Source organism: Hippoglossus stenolepis, chromosome 1 (genome assembly GCF_022539355.2).
Source record: "Hippoglossus stenolepis isolate QCI-W04-F060 chromosome 1, HSTE1.2, whole genome shotgun sequence".
Taxonomy (NCBI): domain Eukaryota; kingdom Metazoa; phylum Chordata; class Actinopteri; order Pleuronectiformes; family Pleuronectidae; genus Hippoglossus; species Hippoglossus stenolepis.
Genome location: NC_061483.1, coordinates 25,203,547 through 25,225,710, shown reverse-complemented (window position 1 = coordinate 25,225,710; position 22,164 = coordinate 25,203,547). Strand labels below are relative to the sequence as shown.

At 39.5% G+C, this 22,164-nt stretch overlaps 1 protein-coding gene across 8 annotated transcripts; it reads right to left on the bottom strand.

The window, feature by feature from the left end:
- Positions 1-2,718: 2,718 nt before the first annotated feature.
- On the bottom strand, positions 2,719-21,965 carry LOC118104979 (aminopeptidase N). 8 transcript variants are annotated; one of them, XM_035152357.2, is made up of 23 exons: positions 21,815-21,961; positions 14,705-14,888; positions 12,667-12,813; positions 12,089-12,579; positions 11,276-11,418; positions 10,837-10,976; positions 10,444-10,570; positions 9,652-9,806; positions 9,085-9,198; positions 8,841-8,984; positions 8,537-8,602; positions 8,316-8,381; positions 8,047-8,222; positions 7,596-7,672; positions 6,840-6,973; positions 6,537-6,592; positions 6,306-6,453; positions 6,116-6,207; positions 5,884-5,994; positions 5,527-5,694; positions 3,922-4,062; positions 3,690-3,771; positions 2,719-3,586 (listed from the first exon to the last, which is right to left on the bottom strand). In XM_035152357.2, exons 3-23 carry the CDS (start codon positions 12,682-12,684, stop codon positions 3,434-3,436), a joined length of 2,802 nt encoding a protein of 933 aa, XP_035008248.1. In that variant the 5' UTR covers positions 12,685-12,813; positions 14,705-14,888; positions 21,815-21,961; the 3' UTR covers positions 2,719-3,433. The 8 variants fall into 8 exon arrangements, with proteins under 8 accessions (XP_035008248.1, XP_035008239.1, XP_035008220.1 ...); XM_035152348.2 differs by adding an exon at positions 13,869-14,673 and having other exon boundaries at positions 12,089-12,813; positions 14,765-14,888; XM_035152329.2 differs by adding an exon at positions 18,453-18,527 and having other exon boundaries at positions 12,089-12,813; positions 21,815-21,960.
- Positions 21,966-22,164: the final 199 nt, after the last annotated feature.

Sequence of the window (22,164 nt, the reverse complement as noted above, 5' to 3'; positions counted from 1 at the left end):
AGGGTGTGTGAGGCAGTTGGACCCAGACGCAGAGTTTAAACTAAAGAAGTGTAAATTTAATGAAAACCAGAGTCTTTAACGGACAAAACAAACAGGGGATGCAGAGGCTCAGGAGACACTAGATACGAACAATACCGGAGATCCGGACAGGACGGGACAGACCAGAGATCAGAGATCACAGCAAACATTCGACAGACCAGAGAACACAACTGACATGCGATGACGATCCGACAAGGACAAAGGGAAGCACAGAGGCTTAAATACAGACACACAGGGAAGGCAGGGGCAATTGGAAACAGGTGTAACACATGAGGACTGGTGCAGACAATCACAGACAGGAAGTAAATCTAGACACGAGACACAAGAACCCAGACAACAAAATAAAACAGGAAGTCAAGAGAAAACACTTTGGAAACGGTGGAAACTACACTGACAAATACAAAACCCTGACAGTAGTCAGTTGTATTGATTCAAATTGTTCTCTCAGCCATGCACACAATAGAACACACTGCAAGATAAAAATGCAATGAAATACTTGCAAGCGCTCATTCAATCTACGGGGTGATTCTGTTGTCTAGCTCGTCAATTGTTGACAAAGTGGGAGGTTGTTGCTGTGTGGAAACCTGTCTCATAGAAACATAAACCTCTGTGCAGTACCTTTATGTCCAGTATCATGATTGTATACTGGTTTTGGTGTATTAACCTTCCCGAAGCCTGTTGTTCGGACCTACTATTGGTGAACAATAGTTGGGCCTACACGTGTATCCAAAGCCTGACCTGAAGACAAAGGACAGCTTCCTGAACTCAGTCTCCCAGAGTCCTTCACATCTTACCAACTAGGTGTGGAACCTGCCCTTGGACCCAACTTCTACTACTGGTCACTGCCTGCCTTAGAACCCATGAGGTCACCAGACCAATAAAACCCCAGTTCCCCCTCTGCTCTCTCTCTCTTTATTATCACTTCTCCTGCAGGAGAAGCATACCTCTCCTGCTCACCTCACCTGCAACCTCTACACTGCCACTGTAATCCAATGTCATAGTTCTGAATATCAACAGTTCTCAACAAGATTTGTGTTAAACCAAAAAATAGCTGACTCAAATGCTGACTCTTTTTCTCAAGAAACGATAGGCCTGAGTCAATTTGTTTTTATTTTCGCTGATCTGGTTTTCTGACTGATAAAAGTAAGGGGAAGTGAAACTGTGCTGGACATTTGAGGTCTTGAAATGTAAGAATAAAGCCTTGCACATTAGGCAGAAAGGTTTACCATAAAGTGGATTCAAATATGATCTACTTCTTTGGTGGAAATGTGTTAATCCTTAGCTGTTCAATTGCCTGCTGTGATGTTAAAGTGATTCCAACTCTTACATTAAGAAGGGATTATCCGATGATGTAAAAATGGCCACAATCTCCAAAAGTCCCCAAAACATTGGAAACTTCACCTTCAAACTTGATAGTTTCTGTCATTAGAATATCCCTGATGATCGTCTCTATGCCCATTCTTTAAGCAGGAAAACCCAGATAGTGTCACTTGAGTAACTGTCTCAGATGTGACACAGGAAAAGCCACAGACGACATCCAATTTGACTTTGACATGTGAAATCAGTGGAGTACCCATTTACAATTCAAATTCAGCAAAACCTTGAATCAACTCATTATATCACCTTGAAGTGTCATTGTCACAACATGAGTTTCCAACTGTTTCTCCTCTGTGCTTAACTTTGCTCCTCATGTCCTGAATTGGAAGATGTGATGTAATCTTCCATAGGAGATAACTCCTGCAAATATATGAGCTAAAGTAAGAAACTGGTCAATGTAGGACTTTAACTGTTTCCCTTTTCAAAAACCACCTCCACCTCCGAGTGTTACACACAGACTGTGAGCTTCTGGTCTCATCACAGAAAGACCAGTGACTCCTATTAGTGTCTGGGGAAGAACATGGAGACATCAGGTCCTTCTAAACTAACTGTTTCATCTCTCTTTTGGCTCCTTCTTTAGCCAAAGACTAGTGTTAAAAGAACGTGCTATATCCATTTTATATCATTTTTGTCCAGCTACATTTGGTCTAAAGGCCTATAGGTATGTACAGGCGGAGTGAGGACCCCATTCAGACAGGGAGAGCTGAGCCCCTATTGAAATGCTCCCACTTATGAATTGACCTATGCTATAATGTTGTATCCTAACCTCTGGTGCTCAGTGGAGAAGACCACACCCACACTGTACTCTGACATAAAATCAACTCTTTAGAAATACTTGGTGAGAATTTCTAGGTAACATTTAGCTGATAGACTGAACCTTGTGATAGGATATCAATAATAGGTGGGAGCTAAATTCACTTTTTGGCAGTGGTGGGATCATGCTGAAATATATTTACTTCATTACAGTAGTTAAGTAAATACATCTGTACTTTTACTCCACTGCATATCTGCAAATATCTGCAAATATCTGTACTTACTTCTTCACTACATTTTTACAAAGCATTGCAATACATGTTTAGATTTTTTTTTTCTAAAGTAAATACTATAAAGATCTAGATGTCTGATCTAATCAGAGCAGGTATTTTTATTTTACTTCAGCAGGTTTTTGTCTATTTATTTGTACTTTTACTTAAATAAACTGTATGAGAACATTCTCCACCACTGCTTTTAGTTGTACATGTATATATCGTCAAGTAGTACATAGCACAATAATTCAAGTTTGAGGAAAAAGGACAAACATAATAGAAATCAGGGTATTTTATTCAGTAAGTTCACTTTTTACAATATCAAGTGCAAAACGATTCTCAATGTAAAGATACCCAGTTTAGAGACTAAACATGGAGGGAGCCTCAGGAAATGCTAATTTACCAGAGGAAAAAAGCAGAGAAAAGAAAACTTTGAGGTATACACCAACACACAGTCACTCTGAAATGAAGTAAAACGTTTGCATGGTCAGGCAGTTAAACTTCCTCCATGATTACAGTTACTCATCATGGTCTCATGTGGGATCAGTGTCAGTGATCACTGAAGCTGCTCTGGTGTTCTACACACAGATCCATGGCTCATGTTTGTGGTTTAAATGGATTCAATACACTGTAGTAAGCAAGAACTTATAAAGTGAAGTATGAAGAAAAGAAAAAAAACCGATTAAAGCATTTTTGAAAGTAGAAATAACTGTTAATAGAGTCAAAGGACAACCAGAGATGACAGTTCAATGTATTCGTTCACCACTATGATACATACAATGAATCATGTAGTCAAGTCATCTTATGCCTGTTACTTTGCACGGAATCTGTTGTACACTGACGTACTGTCGAACCAGTTGTCTTAAATTTGAACGTCACAAGAGAGAAGGGACTGGTCCTTTGTTGTTCCTGATGATTTTTACCATTAGTATTACATATCCCTGACAGTAAATTCAACAAGACTAAATGTAGTTTGGACTTATCAAGTCTTCTCACTTGGACTCGTCAGTAAACCACCGCAGCACGTGGGCTTTGTTCTCTGTCACCCATCTGATGTTGGCTGTGGTCTTTTCAATGGCCTGCTCCAGGGCCAAGGTGGCTGAGCCAAAACCAACATGGAGGTTGTCCTCTTTAAATTTCTTCAGCTGCAGAGACAGAGACAAGAAGAAAAACACATAAACAGAATTTATGCATTTGCTGTCTTTCTTTAAGACTAAATATCCCCAGTGAAGTGTGTGGGCTGCAAACCTCCTGGAGCTCGAATTCTGTGGAGAATCTCCTTGTGATTCCATTGATAAGACTAGAGAAGGAAAATGATCCTCTTCCATACCTACAACACAGAGAAGGACGCTAATCACTATAAAAGATGAAGTAATGATGGCGATCAGCAACAGGAAATCATGTTCTTCACCTTGGTGAACATTTTCATTCACTCTGTATTCTTTTCCAGAGAACCCTCCTCTGAGGAACGAGCACTTACTGCTGGTAAATGTAGCTCCATTTAGCTCTGATGAAGTTCCAGGCCAGAGGCATTCCCACAACATTTTGTGAGATGTACTGAATGGTGGAGGTGGCGTCCTGCTTGCGGATCTTAGTCGGGTCCAGGCTGTATTCCAGATACCTGGCTCAACCAAATATTGCAGAAGAAAATATATATATTTTAATAATTTTAAAAATATATAATATTTATGTCAGAAGAAAGATTTGCTGAAAATCTTTCAATATTTTGCACATTTGTAAAAAGGATGACACCACAATCTTAAAATAAGCTGTTTTCAGACATGACCGGCGAGCAAAGTCTGGAGAATTGATTATGCAACAGCAATAAATCCTCTGCATTATTCAGACAGAGGCAGGAAGCGACATATTAATTGATTTTTCAAATCTTGACAACACACAGACACTGGTGTCGGCTCTTATCACCACAAACTCTCTTGACATCTTCGTCTGTGTCGTCTACATGTATGACACCACTTTTTCACCGTGAGATATTGTTTTTCTCTTAGTTTTTTCATATTTGCGTCAATCTCCCATAAGAAGCGTTATCACCCCACCCACTCGCTGTGAATTCAGCACGGATCCCCCACTTTGTTCTCTTATTGGATTCTCCTGACTTGTATGGACTTTATACCAGGGGTCAGGCAGAGAAAGTATTCAGGTAATCCGAAGCCTCTCACTTGGACGTTTCCGTTCACACATGCACCTCCTCCGGGGAAAATACGGAGGATCTGCGGAGTTCAGTGCATGTCTGAAAGCAGCTATAGTCAAGTCAAATGAGGGCTGGGTGATATGGCCAAACAGTAAAAAATTCATATCAGTCGACATTGGTCATTATCTTGTTAAATGTCACATTATTTTTTCTTTTAAATTTAAAAACAAATTTTTGCTCCTGAGTGAAGGTTGAGGTTTTAAACACTTCTTCATGAACAAAGAATGACAAACACTTGACAAAAAGCAAAACATTTTATAAATCTGAGGAAGATTCATTATTTGTTATATCTCCTCAATGTGCTCAATGTATAAGCATTATATCGATATATAACGACAATTTTGCAATGGATAAAAATGTTTTATTGCACTAATAATTAATATTTTTTATTGCCAAGCCCTTGTTCTGATGAATGCATGAAAGTCAACAGACAGATGTGAGTGGTAGATTCTGATATAAAAAATGTATTGTTGAACTAATTGAACTAACAGACCCTTGCTCAAATCAATAAGCTCCTCAGTAATGTGAGCTCTGTGGGCCAGATTCAGTTTGGCTTTTGTGGCCTTTGTAGACTGAGTCCTGCGAAGGATGCAGCCCCAGAACTGGGACACAGCTGTTGTTTCACTCTTAATCTTTCTACAGAAAAGATCCAAGTTAAACTTTTGTCAAAATGAGGTTGTCTTTTTTTTAAACTGAATTTTGATCAGTGTTTCACCTTTTTCGAAAAGTATGGTAAATGACTGCAACTATGGTTCCAAAGGATAGATAAAAAAAAACTTAACTGTTCATTGTTTTTCAATTGAAAGGTAAACGTTAAGACAAGTGTGTCACCCACAAACACAATAAACTATAGCCACAATTGAATGTAGCCTATACCTGTTCAAAAGCCAAGGTGCTTTGGAGCAGCTCATGGCTGCCCTCAGCCTGGAAGCTTCAGAGGCCATTGTAGAGTTCTTGAACATGGTCCAGGCAAAGTCCCACTCTTCCACGCCACCGAAAGCTATGGCACTGCAGTAAACTGTGCTTTTCAAGTTGGGATGGATCCTGTTAAACATGGAGGAAGAGATGAGGTAGAAGTTGTGGAGTTGGTGGTGTATTGCTAGCTGCCTGTAGTTAACGTTCGCTCAGCTGTTCCACTGTTAACACTAACACCAACTACACAGGTCGCCGTGATTTGTGTGATAATGAAATGTGAAAAGATGTAAGAACTGACCTACACTGCTCTGTACTCACGGGTTGTGACTTGGATTCGCCATCCACTCTCTGTACCATCTTTTGATCAACTCTCTACATTCCCCCACACCCATACTGCAGGCCACCCCGATGGCATTGATCTGATTGTACCTGAGGAGGAAGACGATTTAGAAAACTGGGAAAACTGCAATTGATCAATGATACACAATAAGTTACATCATATCACAATATGTTCAGTCATTAGTTTTTTGTTTGCTTTAAGAAATCTTACTGGTCAGTGTGGCCTGTTGGTATTTTGGTCCAGTTAGCTGTTGTTGTCTTGAAGTGCTCAAAAAGTGGCTGTATTTGCTTCTTGAGGTACGCCTAGCAATACATCAACAATAGTTTTACACTTTGCTTTTACAAACTTTTATTGGTATCAGAGCTATTTGTTTTACTGTTCATGGCAAAGCAGTACAAACCTGTAAAGCTCCGTAGACCTCAGTGCGATCAAACATGAGGATGTAGTAGTTGAGGTTTCCTAGAGCTGACTCCCAGGGGATGTAGTCTCTCTCCTTGTGCAGGTATTTGGTAGTTGTCAGGGCTAATGTTGTACTTACTATTTTAGCTCTGCACAAAGGAGTACAATTATTCTGATAATTTGCTGACACACGATGTCTGGAATGTTCAACTCATTAAATACTTTTCTTTACCTTGCTAGGTTGAAGGCATCATCTATGATCTGTGCTCTGTTGATGATTGATAAAGCCTAAAAGAAATGACACACACAAATAACCATTCAGTAATTCTGCTGTGTGATAACGATGTTTTATTCTTTACTCATCAGTCATAGTGTCTACAGTTTCCAAAAAAACAGATTCATTGGTTTCTCGGATACAAGTTTAAGAACATGTAATATTAAGAATGAATTCAAAGAGACCTGAGAATAGACATAAGGCACAAGCAAAACTGTTACTACAATGTAGCAAATATATTCAAATGCAAATGTGCGTCACCTGGTGGTTGGTGCTGAGCAAGGCCAGAAGACGATCCCAGTTGTCAAGATCATAGTTCACCCTGAAGTATCCAGATACGTTGGTGTTTGCCAGCACCCAGTCATTTCCTGACACCCTCATCAGACTGTTGGTGTCTGGTCCAAAATATAAAAGGAAGAGAGGCTAAAGACTCAAAATGTTCAGTTAACACATTGCCCAGTGATTGAGACCACCAATCAGGTAGAACCAGTGGTGGGTGAAGCCGCCTTTAGCCTCCACCAGTTCCCCTTGTTGGTGTGCTGACTGGTTTTATGTTTCTCTTAAATACTTCACACACAACCCAGAAGAAATGCAAAAATGTATCTGTATTGCAACTGCATATTCACAGTTTTATGAATTAATTGTGGTACAATTGTTAGTATTTCATAGAGTGACTGGTTGTACTTATTGCATCAGTAGGATACTGCACAAAACAAGGTGTGCTAGATTCCCCTGCTCCCCCGTTCTCCCTTCATCAAGCTTTCAGTGGCGAGATGTGAGGTCAACCTATCCTCACATTCCCCATTTCAGCAAGATGAATTGATCCACTGTGACATTGTATCATTTACATGAAGTGCCCATGAGGGATAGAAAACCACTACCGGGAATGGAACCATTCAATTTGACTTTTTTTACTTTTTGGTGCATTTGCCCTGTGCTGCCCATGTTGCCCCTGTCCACCCCCCACTGGGTAGAATGTTCCACACTGCCAGTCAAATGTAGAAGAGGTAAATGTACCTGTCTTCTGAAGAAGCCAGTACTGTTGCTGCTCCACTCCTGTCTTCATCCATTTAATGGGGACATACCATGTATAACTGGACAGAAGCATAGGTAAAGACAGTAAGACAGTATGAAAAGTGAAAAATTATTTATTTATTGTAGCTGTGTTAGCGGCATATGCTCTAGGGATATCAATGTTGGTTTGTTCATTGGTCTGTCTGTATACCTTTCCCTATATTCCTTCACATATTTCATGGATTGCCACAAGCTGCTAGCATGGCTGCCAACTCTTGTGAACACTTGGTGATTTATGATATTATAAATCCAAGACACAGCAATTAAATTTGTTTTTAAAACTGGAGTGATTGAAGTAGAAATGTATCCAAATGGAGGATAATGCATTTAATGATCAATCTCATCATCTATCGTCTACATGGAACCTACAGAATAAGGTGAAACTGATTCCTACTTGAACTGAGAGGGCCTCTCCACTACAGATTCTGGATCCAACAGGAAGTGTTTCTGAGTGATACTTCCTGTCCGGGTGTCAATAGTGACTACTGGAAAGCCCATCTGGAGGGTCCAGCGGTTCATGATGTCATGGACAGGGTATGGAATATGAATACCTGGTGTGTTGTCAACTGCCTGAGAACAAACAGAGGGCAGCAAGGATTCAGAAGAAACACTAATTTCCAAGTAAAACTAAGCATAACACGTCTTTTTTTTAGCAGAACCGACCTTTTGGAGATGGTCCCATAGGTCTGTATACACCGTGTTGCTGAAGGCAAATGTGTTCAGGTAAGACTGGGGGGAGAAAAAACAAACAGCCAGTCAATTATTCAAAGGGGAAATGAGAACGAATTTTATTCGATTTTCCAGACGAAACTCTCTCACCACCACAGACAGAGAGTGGCAGTTATAATTAGGTTTTGAGGTTGTGTAACAGGGTTAATTCTCACACTGAGTCCTCTGGCAAACACAGGCTCTGTGAGAAACTCTGACAGCATCCTCAGCACCGCCGCTCCCTGAAAACAACAAACACAGAAACCACAAGACCTTGGTTGGCTTGACTTTCTCATAACAGTGAAGTTCAACCCAAAGCAACTATTAAAACATTTGGTTTGCGTGACTTAAACGCGAGCACATTTTGAGAGTTTCAAACACAGGGCTCCCTTTTGAGAAAAATCTGGAGAGGCAAAATTGTAATAAATCCTTTCTGTATCCTTTCTGAATTCTGTATAAATTCCCATCAGAGGAGCAGACCTTGCTGTAGGAGATGGTGTTAAACATCTCGCTGATCTGCGGAGGGTCATTGACCTCATCTTCTCGGCGGGACAGCGGGTGAGAGGAGGCGAGGGCGTCCACTTCGAAAACCTTGTGCACGTCAGATAGAATGATCTGGTCTTTCTGCAGTCAAGCAGAGAGGTGAGTTAGTGCAGGTGTTTTAACCAAAATATATCTGTGAGTTTGTTGATGTGTGAAGTGGTCACAAGGCTCCCTGTCTCACCATATTCCAGGTGGGCTCAGCATGGTTGGCACCCAAGTATTCTACGTACGATGCAAAGCCCTCGTTCAACCACAGGTCATTCCACCATCGCAGTGTCACCAGGTTGCCAAACCACTAACAAACAAACAAAAAAACGCACTTTACAGAGATAAAGAGATGAAGAAAAGACATAAAGCCACACTAACCAGTTACCCCTCAGGTAACCTTGGTTTGTGACAATGAATTAAAGCTTTTGGCAAACATCGGCGCCAAAGTTTCATCCCAAGAAATATAAAACCTAGAGCGGTTTATTTTTCACATCTCTTATGATGGCAGGTTTTAAATACATCTACAGGAAGGCAGGGTTAATTTGTCCCCAGGTGGTGATCTGTCCTCTTTTCTTTGGCAAAGGCAGGTTGAGTACTCTGGCTTAAAATTTATTTTTAACATTTCTGTGTTATTCATTAGAGTGGTGACAGAGCGGAATGAGAAGGATGCTGATTAATGTATATCTCAACTTACTGTGTTTTTTTCTCCTGCTTATGAAAACTGTGAAGACAACCATTTGGCGGTAATGTGATGGCCTACCATGTGGGCAAGTTCATGGGCGATGACAGTTGTAATTCTCTCTTTGTTTCCAGTGGAGGATACGATGGGGTCATAGAGCAAAGCCGTCTCCCTGTATGTGACCAGACCCCAGTTCTCCATGGCTCCAGCATTGAAGTCGGGCAGAGCTATCTGATCTAGAAAGAATGAGTACATCAGAAATTCAAAGATGAATTGTGTGATAGAAATGGACCTAAACTACAATACACAGTACACCCAGCTATGATCTATTTCCTACATCTGATCCAACAATCTGTGTTTGATTCAACAACTTTTCACTTGCTTGTTTGTCCAACATTCAACAAGACGTATTCGACAGTGTTGGTGAAAAAACTAAATGTGAGTACGGAATATTTATGTAACATTTATGTTGTGTTGTCTTTGTTTTTGCTTTTGGCCATGTTGATTGGTTAGTGGGTCTGTTATTGGTTGGTTGGTTGGTTGGTTGGTAGGTGGGTGGGTGGTTGGTTGGTTGGTCAAACTGACTGCCCATCTATTTGGTCCAGACTGGATGATATTGGATGATTTGTGATAATTTTTTGTCCAAACCAAAGTCTTGTTCACTTGTCTTGTCTTGTGAAATATGGAAATAAACTAAGTACAACATTCCTTTCTCAGGGCTAGAGGAGTAACACTTTCCATGTAATGTACTGTGTAACACACAAAACACAGATTTTTGTGTATGACATAGACATACTCTATGTTCAGTGCTTATTAAAAATGTTTGCATGCTAATATGCGTTGCTGCAGCATGTTGGTGCTGAGTTGACCTGCCTGACTTGGAGAGTGGATATGAAGCGTTGTAGTAGTGCTCATAGAACTGAAGGATTGGCCCTGTTACATTGAGAGCGTAGTCTCCCTGCCCGTCATCTATGGCTGTTTTCCGAGCCCAGATTCGGATCTGCAAAGATTTTTAAACACACAACGGATCAAAATAAGAGAAAATCTCCTCTTATAAGGCTGTTAATTTTCTTCTGCAGTCACAGGGAGATACAGTAAGATGGATGATGTGACTGTTGACCTTTTCCTTCTTTCATAAGATTGTTTTTTTGTACTTCTGGTGTCCTAGGATTGAAAATTCTTATTGTATGTATGCATTTACATGTATACATCTCAATGAAAATTAAGCTATGAACAACTCTGATATACTAATACAACATTTCTTACCAGCAGATTGTTGTTTAGGTTTGACTGAATGCTGACAAAGTCACTGACGATAAATGCCAGCAGATACGTGGACATTCTCTCTGTGGGCTCAAATGTAGTTACTCTGACAGGAATGCCATCGATGACAGAGTCTGCAGCATCTGTATAGAAAGAGGACGAGTCAGACTTTGACACTCTGTTAGTATTAACAGTATCTGTTGTCCATGTTATTAATTATTTACAATGACACTGTCTCACACATTAACTAACACATGTTTTGCTCAGAAAATCATTACTCTAGCTGTTCCCATTTGTGGTCTTTACATTGCAGTTACTTAAAATACATCATTTTTAGCAGGTTTTTCGGTTCTTATGTGATTTTACACATTTCTTTTGTGCTCACCCCAGAGAATTAAGATGTAAGAAAAAGACAAAAGTTGTTTTCATTTCTAAAACGAACCAATTTCCATGCCGTTGGACAGAGCCACTTTGCTTCGGTCGTGAATGATCGTGACATTGAAGACAGCTTTCATGGCTGGCTCGTCAAAGCAAGGGAAGGTTTTCCTGGCGTACGTTGCTTGCATCTGCGAGGTAGCAACAACTCTGCAAAATGTTTCAATCAAACATTGACCCACTAGGAGGAACATTGGAACAATGAAAATAAAGTCTCCCTGACTATGTTTGCATGAACACAGATATTCCTATATGAACCAGATCAAGCCAATAGTCTTAAGAAGACACTGTCATGTAAACAGCATTTCTCATAAGGATAAGGGTCATAATGGAATTACGACACGTGAGGTATTCTGTCCTTAGTCGCATTATGTAGACATATAAGTGTTGAAATGTCTTATTGAAGTTTTTACAGTATTTGCGCCATTGACATATTGCAGTTACCAACTACTTTATTACACATGAGCTGGGTCTAAACCAGATGGAAAAGTCATAGCTTTTGCAAAATTAGAAAGAAAATGTTATACAGTAGCATTGTACATAAAACTTTTGCAGGTTGGGGTTTTAAAACTAGTGGAATAATGTCAAACGTAATAGCCTAGTGGACGCATTGACATGAGTCATAATCTATGTTCATAAGACTATGTTCTGTAACATGTGAACTGAAATATGAATGGAATATTCTCCTGTAAACATCATGAACAAAATGATGTTCTTCTGAATGAGGTCAATAGTCTGAAATTCGGTCTCCATGTAAACGTAGTCCCTGTCAAGATAAGAAAAATGGTGCACCACTCGGCTTTGCTGTGTCATTGCTTACCTCTTCACACCATCCTCAACGTATTCACTCCTGTAGAAGCCCTCCAGGTCGTCCGCCAGCTCTCCCTGAAATTCAGTGTGAAGTACATAGGTCGCTCCTGCAGATAGTCTGCGGTGCAGCTGAAGAACCAGAAACTCTGTCTTCACCACAAACCAAGTCTTCTGTACAGTGGGCGCAGTGACATCACCCAGGCCACCCAGCGTAGCTTGTTGCCCAGTGAGGTTCAGCTTATTGGAATGGATGATGATGTGGTCCGTTTCCTTCACACATTTGAAGTACACCGCTGAGCGTCCAGTGAAGATGTACAGGCCGTCTGCATTGGGCTCCAGCCGTGGCCACAGGGTCACATTGTAAGAGACAGGAACCAGGGAGTCTGGAAGTCTGTAGTGGTCCCAGGGCTCCTTTGGGGTGAAGGGTGTAGTCGGGGGTGTAGGCATGCTGGTGTTGTCTGTCGCTCCACCTCCAGGTCTGCTATGATTCTTGGCTCTTTCCTTGTTATAAGCAATGGACAAAGCTGTAATTGTGGCCAGCGCACAGAACGCTAATACAAGCATTGCAAGGCCCACATTTTTACTGACGTAGTAGACTTTCCCCATGTCTGATTCAGCAGGTGAGAGCAGGACAGTGAGGGGTCTCAGTCTGTGTTTGTCCAGCACAGCAGGTCTCTTCCCTCCTCAGTTAATCGTTGAACTATTAACATGGCAGAAAACACATTTTCATAACACCTAAGGAGAAATGGAAACATGGGAATGCACAGGTCAATTAGTTTGCAACTCAGCGGTTGTCAGATTTGTAAAAATCAAGCAAAAGTGCTGCATTGATCAAAACTGGTATTTTAGTTTCATTATTACTGTGTATTCCAACTACAATATCATTTCACATCAGTAAATACATTACATGGGAAATTCTCACTGGTCAGTGGTGTTGAGTTGCCAGTTGTTATTTCTCCTATTCCTGCTAGAGGTGGACTGAATTGTGTAAAGAAAATAGATAGTGGACAGTGTAAAAACCGAACTAGAATGGCACTCAGCAGAGAGCACAACTCCATACATATCAGTTACCTAAATGTGATCCATGAATTATTCCCTGGGAAAATGGTGAAAGTGTTAAAAAACACCGTATTCAAAATGTGAGTAAAAAAAAAAAATCCTGGATCCACCCCCCTGATTTGGATCTGCACCAGATTTTATTTGTTCCTCCCAGACCCATACTGCATCATTTCCAACAAGTTTCATCAGAAATTGATATGTATTTATTTATACCCATTTTGGTATAATCTGTTAATGACTGTACAAACAATGCTGTAAATGGTCAACCCCTGAGTGTGTTGGATTTAGCAAGAATGTGTCCTGCCAGTTCAGCCAAGCACAGCAACCAGGGGGGGGATCAGCGAGCTTGGCTTTGTCTGACGGCAACAAAATAAAAAAAACAGGAGCTCAAAAACTCTGTCATTACAGATTTTCATATTGCTTCAGCATTATCTTTTAAACTATTGGCTATTTTTGCAAAACTCTACACAGTAATCACAAAATCTTACATCAAACTAGAGAATATCAGGTGAAAAAAATTGTCACTAAAGTTAGCAAACAGACTGTTGTAGATGTGGATTTGCTGATAGATGCTGAGGAACATCTATCTTGCGTTCACAATAAGCTACTGGTCATATCATAATGTAGCTATGGATGGATTACCAAAAGGGCCTGTAGGGCACAGGCTCAGGAACCCAAGAGGTTATTGTGGAAGTAACAGAAAACTAACTAAATACTAGGCTAGATCTCACCTTCTGTCTTGGTCTAACCATATTTTCTTTGTCCACGATGCAGCGTGTGTGGATCTACCACTTGCAGTTCTGTATCCAGGCCTGTTCCATGTCTCCACAAGCCTCTTCCAGCCTCTTTTAGAAATGCTATTCTCCTCCTCCTCTTACTTCTTCAACTCCTCATCCTCTATTTCTCTCTGTCCAATATTGGCTTTCATTGTTGTCAAAGCAAATGTTTACCTAGGGCCTATTTATATTGTAATGGACAGGTAGTTAGGATTATGTTCTGTTTGACTGCTATGTGGTCGTTATGACTTATGTTCACTGTTAAATAAGTTCTGAGATGTCCTGAGGGTCAGTGAACAGGTCGGGGTGGGGCATGTGACAGTTCTAGACCAATGGCTGTGGGGTTGTGTGGGATGACAGGCTCTCATTGGCTGGTTTGTTAGCGGGTCAGGGGTGAAGAAGACGAAGTTGTTGTTAAGGGTATCGGAGTTAAGAACAAGACGTGTGACATGTTCGGGTTAACTTTAATAAAGTTACAAATAAGAGAAGAAGTTCCGTGTCGTCTGTGAGGTGGGGACGCTACAATATTAAGAAATCTAAAAGTGCTTTCACATGTGTCAATGAGGCACTTGACAAAACAGTGCAGCAATGCAGAGATCCATGTTGACAGTTATACTGTAAATTGTAGTGTGTAAGACTATAAAACAGTGTAAAGCAGAGAATGTGAACTCAGTTTGGGACACTTGGTTAATGCATTGGCTGTAAGTATTAGCGGCGTCAGAGATAGTGCTTCAAGAGTCACCCTAAGTTTCAAAGCATTCTGAAAAGAAAACCAAAACATGTTATGTCACCTTTGTTTCAACTGTTCCAAAACCTTGTGTAAGTATTACAACATCAAGTTGTGGTCTCACTGAGGGATACAGCTTGTTGACGAGGGTATTTCATTTCCCTTGGACAGAGCCAGCATATGTTTTCTCTTGTCTTATATGCTTAACTCAGCAAACCAGTTGCTGCTTGTAGAATACAATCCAAGTCCTGTAGAGAAAAAAAAAAAAAATATATATATATACAGTATTTCCATTGAGGAAACAGTATGAGGAATGTGCTCTCACGCCAAGTAAATTCTGCACATTATCTTTGCTTATTTCTCTTCTTAGTACAAAACAGGATAGATGTGTTTTTGTTTTTGTTTTTACTGCAGTACCTTTAGTTTGAAGGATCAAAGTTGAATCTAGAATATGAAGTCAAAAGCTCAAGTCAATTCTGTTATTGCTTTTTCTTTTCTCATGCTCAGGCTTATTATGGTATTATTGCTTTATTCTCCTTTGTTATTATTGGTCTGTCCAATTCTATGATAATTATAGTTTACTTCCTACAGCAACATTTTTAATTGTACTTTGTAATTAACTCTTCTCTGTGAGTCATCTATTTTTTAATAATAATCAGTTATTTGAGCAATTGTCAGGACTTTGTCAGGATGACTTTCTATCAACAAATGTCCAGGGAGGAAACAGACCATGTTTGCATCTGAAAATGGACTCTGTTTATAATACAATAAAATGACATCTATTAATCCCATCTAATACATTTCTTTATCTAGTTTTTATGGTTCTACCAAACCCATCCAACATTTTCTTCTTCTGTTGTTTAAAAGTCTTGAAGGCCATAGTGGACACCACAATCTGCAGTTGGATTAGCCAACTCCAAGTGAAAAAGAATATTGCTTTTGTCAGCGCTGGGTAAAAGCCAACATCACGAGACTGGGAGCTGTAAGTCGATCTGGGGAGTTCACACAAAAGGCGGCCACAACAAAGCTACGGCCAGACATGGTGCTGATCTCGGAAGTCTCTACACCGATCTTTCTCTTAGAAGTCACCGTTACCTTGGAGGAACAGAATGAGCAGGCCAATGAGAGTAAAAGTGTAATGTTTGCTGACCCAGAGGAAAAATGCTACAGAAACTGTTGTTGAATGTGCAGAGGCTTTGTTGATAAGTCCTTCAGCAGGGACTACAAGATGCTGGACATCACAGGTACCAGTAAGCGAAGGCCATTTAAGTTATAATCACTGAGGCAGCAAAAACATCTTCAAGACGACTGTAGATCAGGAGAAAAGAGCTGAGGGTGAGATAACGCTACCTGGAGTCAAGCTGGGGCTTTATCAACCACAACTGCATCGCCTGGGCAAAACCCTGAACGCCCAATGACCATAGGTAACTGATGAAGTGTACACGTAAAATGAAATCCTATCTTGAATAATCTGTGGTGCCTGTACTTGGTTTATACCCAGGAATCCTGGAATATATTCTTAATAAAAGAAACTACATTATTGAGAAGTTGAAAGTCAAAGATTTGAACCAACAAAGCTTTCCTCAAAAACGTCCTCATGTAACTTAAAGTTTACATCATAGAAGCAAAACCAGATCAAAAGACATTGGATAGCATGATACCATGTTACTGGTCTCATTTGTCAAACAAAATCCTCACTTTGACTTCCTCAAACTAGTGGGAGGCTACAGCCGAAAATAAGGTTTCATTTGTTACAGGAACAGAATCTATACATTTGTTTTTGTAGACAGTGATAAAACACCCTTAATCCCATTTTATTGATTTATGTATTTGAAGAATGATATGGGGCTAAAAAGATTGATGAGTCCTTCAGTCCTTTTCACACATAAAAGAGATCATCCACAGTTATTGCCATGTGAACTTCACAACCCACAGGTAAGACGACATCTGGAAATGATCTGATTAAAGTCTCTGCAGACCAGGACCACACAGGCGAAGACATCCATGGATCTCTTCATAACACAAAACATTCTCTCAGCCGTCTGTGCCTAAAGGATGAAAACATCTTAAGTCTATGGTTAGGAAGTTGTAATGCTCTAGTTATGCCCTGTGTACACTTACACACCAAATAACAACTACAATAACTTTTTTAATTACTGCTACTATGCACCGCTCTCTCCCACGAGGGCAGGATGCAGAAAAAATTGTTAAATGTTTTCAGGCTGGACACCCTGAAACTGTAGGAAAGTTGTAACTACTTTTAAGGCCAATTATTATACACCCAATACAAGAATTGTCAGAGAAACTACACAGTCTATATGATATTAATAATCCTCACTAAAAGTAATTTGCAGTCAAACTATAATTGTCTGAAAATTGTTTAAGGAGTGATATGCATGTTGAAATCAATATAATCAATGAATGATTTAATACTAAAGATATTTGATTAAAATTTTTTTTAAACACACCTAGTCAAATTAAAAAGCTGATAGTTGAGTTTTTCGACATTATAGTAGGATTATGTTTTGTGAAATAACGTTACCAAAACACCAAAAATAAAGAAAATAGATACTTTTCGTTTGTCCCAGTTACTTTTTGTAACTGGGACATTATCACAAACATTTACTTATAGCTAATGCTGGTCCATTTAAAACATTTTGTGGGCCATACTTAATCATTGAACACATACAGTACATCATGCTAATGCGATGACTGGAACTGCTTCTCTTTGGTGGGTTAATTGATGTCAGATGGTGATGATGATGCTGTACTGACAGTTGGTTTTCCAGATTTGTATCTGTCGGTCTTAAGTGGAACCGATTCTTTCCAAGTGTCAATTGACAGTAGTTTGTTCCAAACGGAGTTGCAAATTTCAGTGCGTCTCCTCAGAATGGGACAATCCTGAGGTCGTAAACTTTATATATCAGAGAGATTGTTGTAAGTAGCTTTGAGCTTGAAGTTGCTTTGCAGCCACAGTGAAGTCGGTCACATCAGGTTCCACATGAACAACTTAGCAGATATGTTCAAATCCTTTTGTTTACTTTTCATGTGCTGAAACCTCTCAACAAATTCCTCGAGGAGTTTTTGCAAACTCACCAGCAATTTCAGTTGTCAATTATCATTTTGCCCTTGCAGAGTTATCCATTCCTTCTGCTCTTGCTACAGCATGCATGATTTGCAACACCCTGTTATCAAACACAAAAATTACTTGGGATATCTTTTTTATATCTGTTGTTTCATTGCAGGCCAGAAATTGAAAACTGCTAACCCTTATTTGGCAGTGTCTCACTGCTATGACCTTGATAAACAGGGTGTATGCCCTTATTTGGTGATGTTTTCTTCCAACTGGTACAGCGGACGGACTGACACAGCAGAGAGACACAGATGATGATTTCATGTCTTTTATTTTTTCATATTATTTCTTATGAAAGGCCTCTTTGTATAAGTTCTGGCTTTTGTGAACTTGCGGCCAGTTCCACTTTGAGCACCAGTGCCTGTTGTGTAACCTCTGCAGAGCTTACTATTAAAAAGACTCAAAGGCAACTCCAGTCTCAAGATGAATTTCCATCACAAGCGTTAACTTCATCCAAGAGTATTTATCCATCGAAATCCGCCAGTTTAGATGCATGTTTCCCTTTTTCAACACTACAAGCACATCCCTGTAAACTAAGCACAAACTAAGTCTGTCTTTTACTTCAACTGTACAATTAATTCTAGAGCATTTCTCTTTGAAAGTTCAACATTCTGTATCAACAAAGACATCTCTAAATTCATTTGTGGTAATACAAAAAAACAGGATTAGTCTATTGTACCTCGTGAAGCCAGAATCCATCTTGATCTCCCCAATTTTCAGCATTACTATTGGTCAGCTGGAGAGACAGAACTCCCTGTGGGTTCAGATGGAAGCCAACTAGATTAACCCCTTACCTTTGGACTGTCTTATCTTTATAAAACATTTGAATAACATCAATATTGCACTGTTATTAATACACTGTAAGCATGGAAGGATTGTACTGAAAAACTTGGTATTACCGCTTGTATTTCTATTTACTCTCCTCTCCTATCCATCACAATCCTGATCTAAACAAATATTTAAAATTAATCAATATATGTTAATGGAGAGACTTGGGTATAAAACAATAAACAGATTTGTTTCATACAAATATGCAACTAAAATCATTCACTGACTTAAGAACAGAATTGCTATTCCAAAGACAGATTTCTTGAAATATTTACAAATTTTAAAAGTTGTACGTTTGCTCATCAAAGAAAAGAAGTTGAGTTTCAGAATTATTTGAAGTAGAAAAAATATTAGTTTCCTTGTTGACAACTAAAAGCAAAACCTGTGAATTTTATGACATTCTATCTAAGGAGGTCATTCATCTTTCCAACCCTTATTAAAGATTTGGGTAAAAGATTAAGGGATGGATGAAAATATTTGGCTAAGCATATGTGAAATAACGCATTTCTCATTCACAAGTAACACAATCAAGGAAGAATTTCCAAAGACAATTAACAACTTGTCCTAGATCTAAAACTATAGAAGGAACATTTATGCATCAATTTTGGCACTGTGACCTTTTCGAGTTCAATTCACTCGTTAACTAAATCAGTTTCGGGGAAAGAATTTGATTTAAAACTCTGTTTATATTTAATAAATGTGATGCCTGGTCTCCATTTAGATCAGAAAAAAATGCAGATTTTTGATTACGATAGCGTATTAAGCAAAGAAATGCATGAAAATGTATCTTCTTCAACCATTAAGCAGTTTTTAGAACAAATATCTGAATTTTTACCATTAGAGAGATTAACTCTGGAGAAATAAAACCGTGGATATATCTTTCAAGACCTTTGGTCAACATTATTCTTTTACTTGGAAAACTTTTCTAGAGTTGATGAATCACGGACAAGGACAAGGACATTTTCTTTTATCAGGAGCTTCTATGGAACGTACACCATAAACTATAGACTCATTATTGCAATTTGCAGTTATGCATATTTGTGTCCCTCCTGTTATTTTTTGTTTGTTTTTATTGTTTATTTATCATTATTGTTATCATGAATAACTTTTTTCTTTCTTGTGTACCTGGGTGCATGGGACAAGAAGGGGATGGGGGATATGAATGACTTAGTGTACTTGTAAGCTTGTAAACTTGTAAGCTGTTTACCTATTGATCATGGCTATTGTACACTTTTGGAAATAATAAATAATATAATAAAATGTAATTTTCTTTTTTAAACGAACAAAAGAAAAACATTTATGATGCACATCAATGATGACAAGTAACAGCTACACCCTGACCATGACCTAACAGGCACACAGACAGAAGGGACCAGGCTGGAAGCCATGTTAGTCGACTAGCTGTTTTCCGTTCTTTTTTTTTGTCACATAAAAAAGTAATTGCTCTCATGGGAATTTTTTGTATTTATGAATTGCCTCATGGGCTTGATCAAACTGCTGTGCCGGTCCTGTGCATTGGATATCCAGTGTGTGGCCGAGCGTTGAATCAGTGCCTTAGTGAGTTCTCCAGTCCAGCTCACCAACAGTGTTTCAGTAACTGGGGTTTGGTTTTACACAATCTTGAGCTTACTGTAACAGATCAGAGCAATTCTTTTCCTCATGGCTGACTAAAGGTTAGAAAATAATTGTTGTAGAGTCAGCTTGTGAAAAGAGTGAGTAATAGGAAAATAGTGGAAAATAATCAGTCTGTTGGATAAATGGTTCTAATTATCCACATATGTAGTTAGGCCAAGTTAATAAGTAATACCAGCCAAAGAAATCACTGGTACTTTCTCTGTGCCAGCAGAGGGAGATAATCTTGTGAGTGGGAATGTTTATCTTGGGAGCCCAAAGTCACATATTTTCATGGAGTAAAAAGCTCCAACAAAAGAGCCATGTGACCGCCCCTGTTTCGTGGTGTGATTTTAACACACTCTCTTCTCCACTTCCCTGCAAGTAATGCGTATTAGTGTTCAAAAGCCATGCAAGGTGTCATACACTGGATTTGAAATTATTAAAGGATTAATGCAACTTGTGTGTTTTTTTTCTTTATAAATTAAAATAGGACTAGTTAGCAGAAGAATAAATATTGTTTTAAACTGACGACATCTGGTAAGTCCTGAAATAAAGCTTAGTCTGGCCAGTATGGAGAAATACATCACCAGCATGACACACAGACTATGTACATCATCACTCTCTTCTTACACTAAAGTTTTCCTTTCCTATTTCAACAAACTTTTCTGTACAGGCTCAATAAAGTTAATCTGCTCTAAAAAAGGAAAGAAGGTAAACTACACCACACACACACACAAACACACACCCACACTTTTGCATCTACTACTCTATCATTCTACCTGCACGTGGACCTGTGTAACCTGTAATCAGCTCTGTGGTCTCAGCTCCACACAGCACTGATGAGCTCCAGCCAGCTGGAGGAACTGCAGAGTTTACAACCAGTGCAGCCTATGCTGGATATTGGCAGGCGATGAATATAACCAAACATGAGCCAAGAAGTCAAACTGGGACTTTACAGCGTAAAAAAACATTTCCTCTTAAAACAAAAAGGATTTTACATCTGTGTTGTATAGGTGCTGTTTACTTTTTGCACACATTTGCAAATGTGGTAACTAGTCTTGTTATATGAAGGGTTTTCTTTGCAATTCAAAGTGGTGGAGCTGAGAGAGGAGTAATGCAGAAAAAGAGGCAACAGCTGAATGCTTTATGTTAGTTTTGGGGGCCATTGATCTTGATTGATCATTGGTTTTCACAAGCAGCATCACAAACCTGCTTTTCACAGAAGATACTGTGTCTGCTCTGCATTAATACATCATGTGTGAACATTCAACGATAAATCTTTTGTTGTTTCGCCAGTGTGAAAGTCTTCCCCATCTGCCGACCCAAGTGTCCTTGGGCAAGATACTGAACTCCTAATCGGCATTAAACTGTGCTGTAAAGTGCTTTGAGTGGTAAACAAAACTAGAAAAGCACTATATAAACACAGACCAGATCATTTAAAAGAAACAGTGCAACATGGCAGCAACAGGAGATGCCAAAAGATGTAAAACGTATGCACAGGTGAACATTGCAAACACAACTTGCAACAAAAAGAATGTGCCTTGGCATGAAGCATGTTGGATAAATTGACAAGTTCAAGAGGAGAGAAACCGTACTCACCCAAACCCTGGGTAGCTGGATGTCCAATGCAAGCCCTGATGTGAGTCTGCATGAGATGCACAAGTTGAGCTGGAGTGATCATGGCTGATGTGAAACACTCAGTCTGCATCTGTGAGGGTGGAGGTGGGAGGTGGTGAGAGCTACCCCCTCAACCACCCCCCCAAAAAAAATTTGCGGGAACAGCAGGATGAAAGAATGAGGCTGTATCAACTAGCCTGCGAACACATTGTGGTTGAACAGACAGAATTCATACGATCCTCAAAAGGTACAGAGTGGACTGAGCAGTTTGATGAGAGTTCCGTATGATGCTGGCTGACCACGGTGACTCAGCTGGTGTGGGGATATGTGAG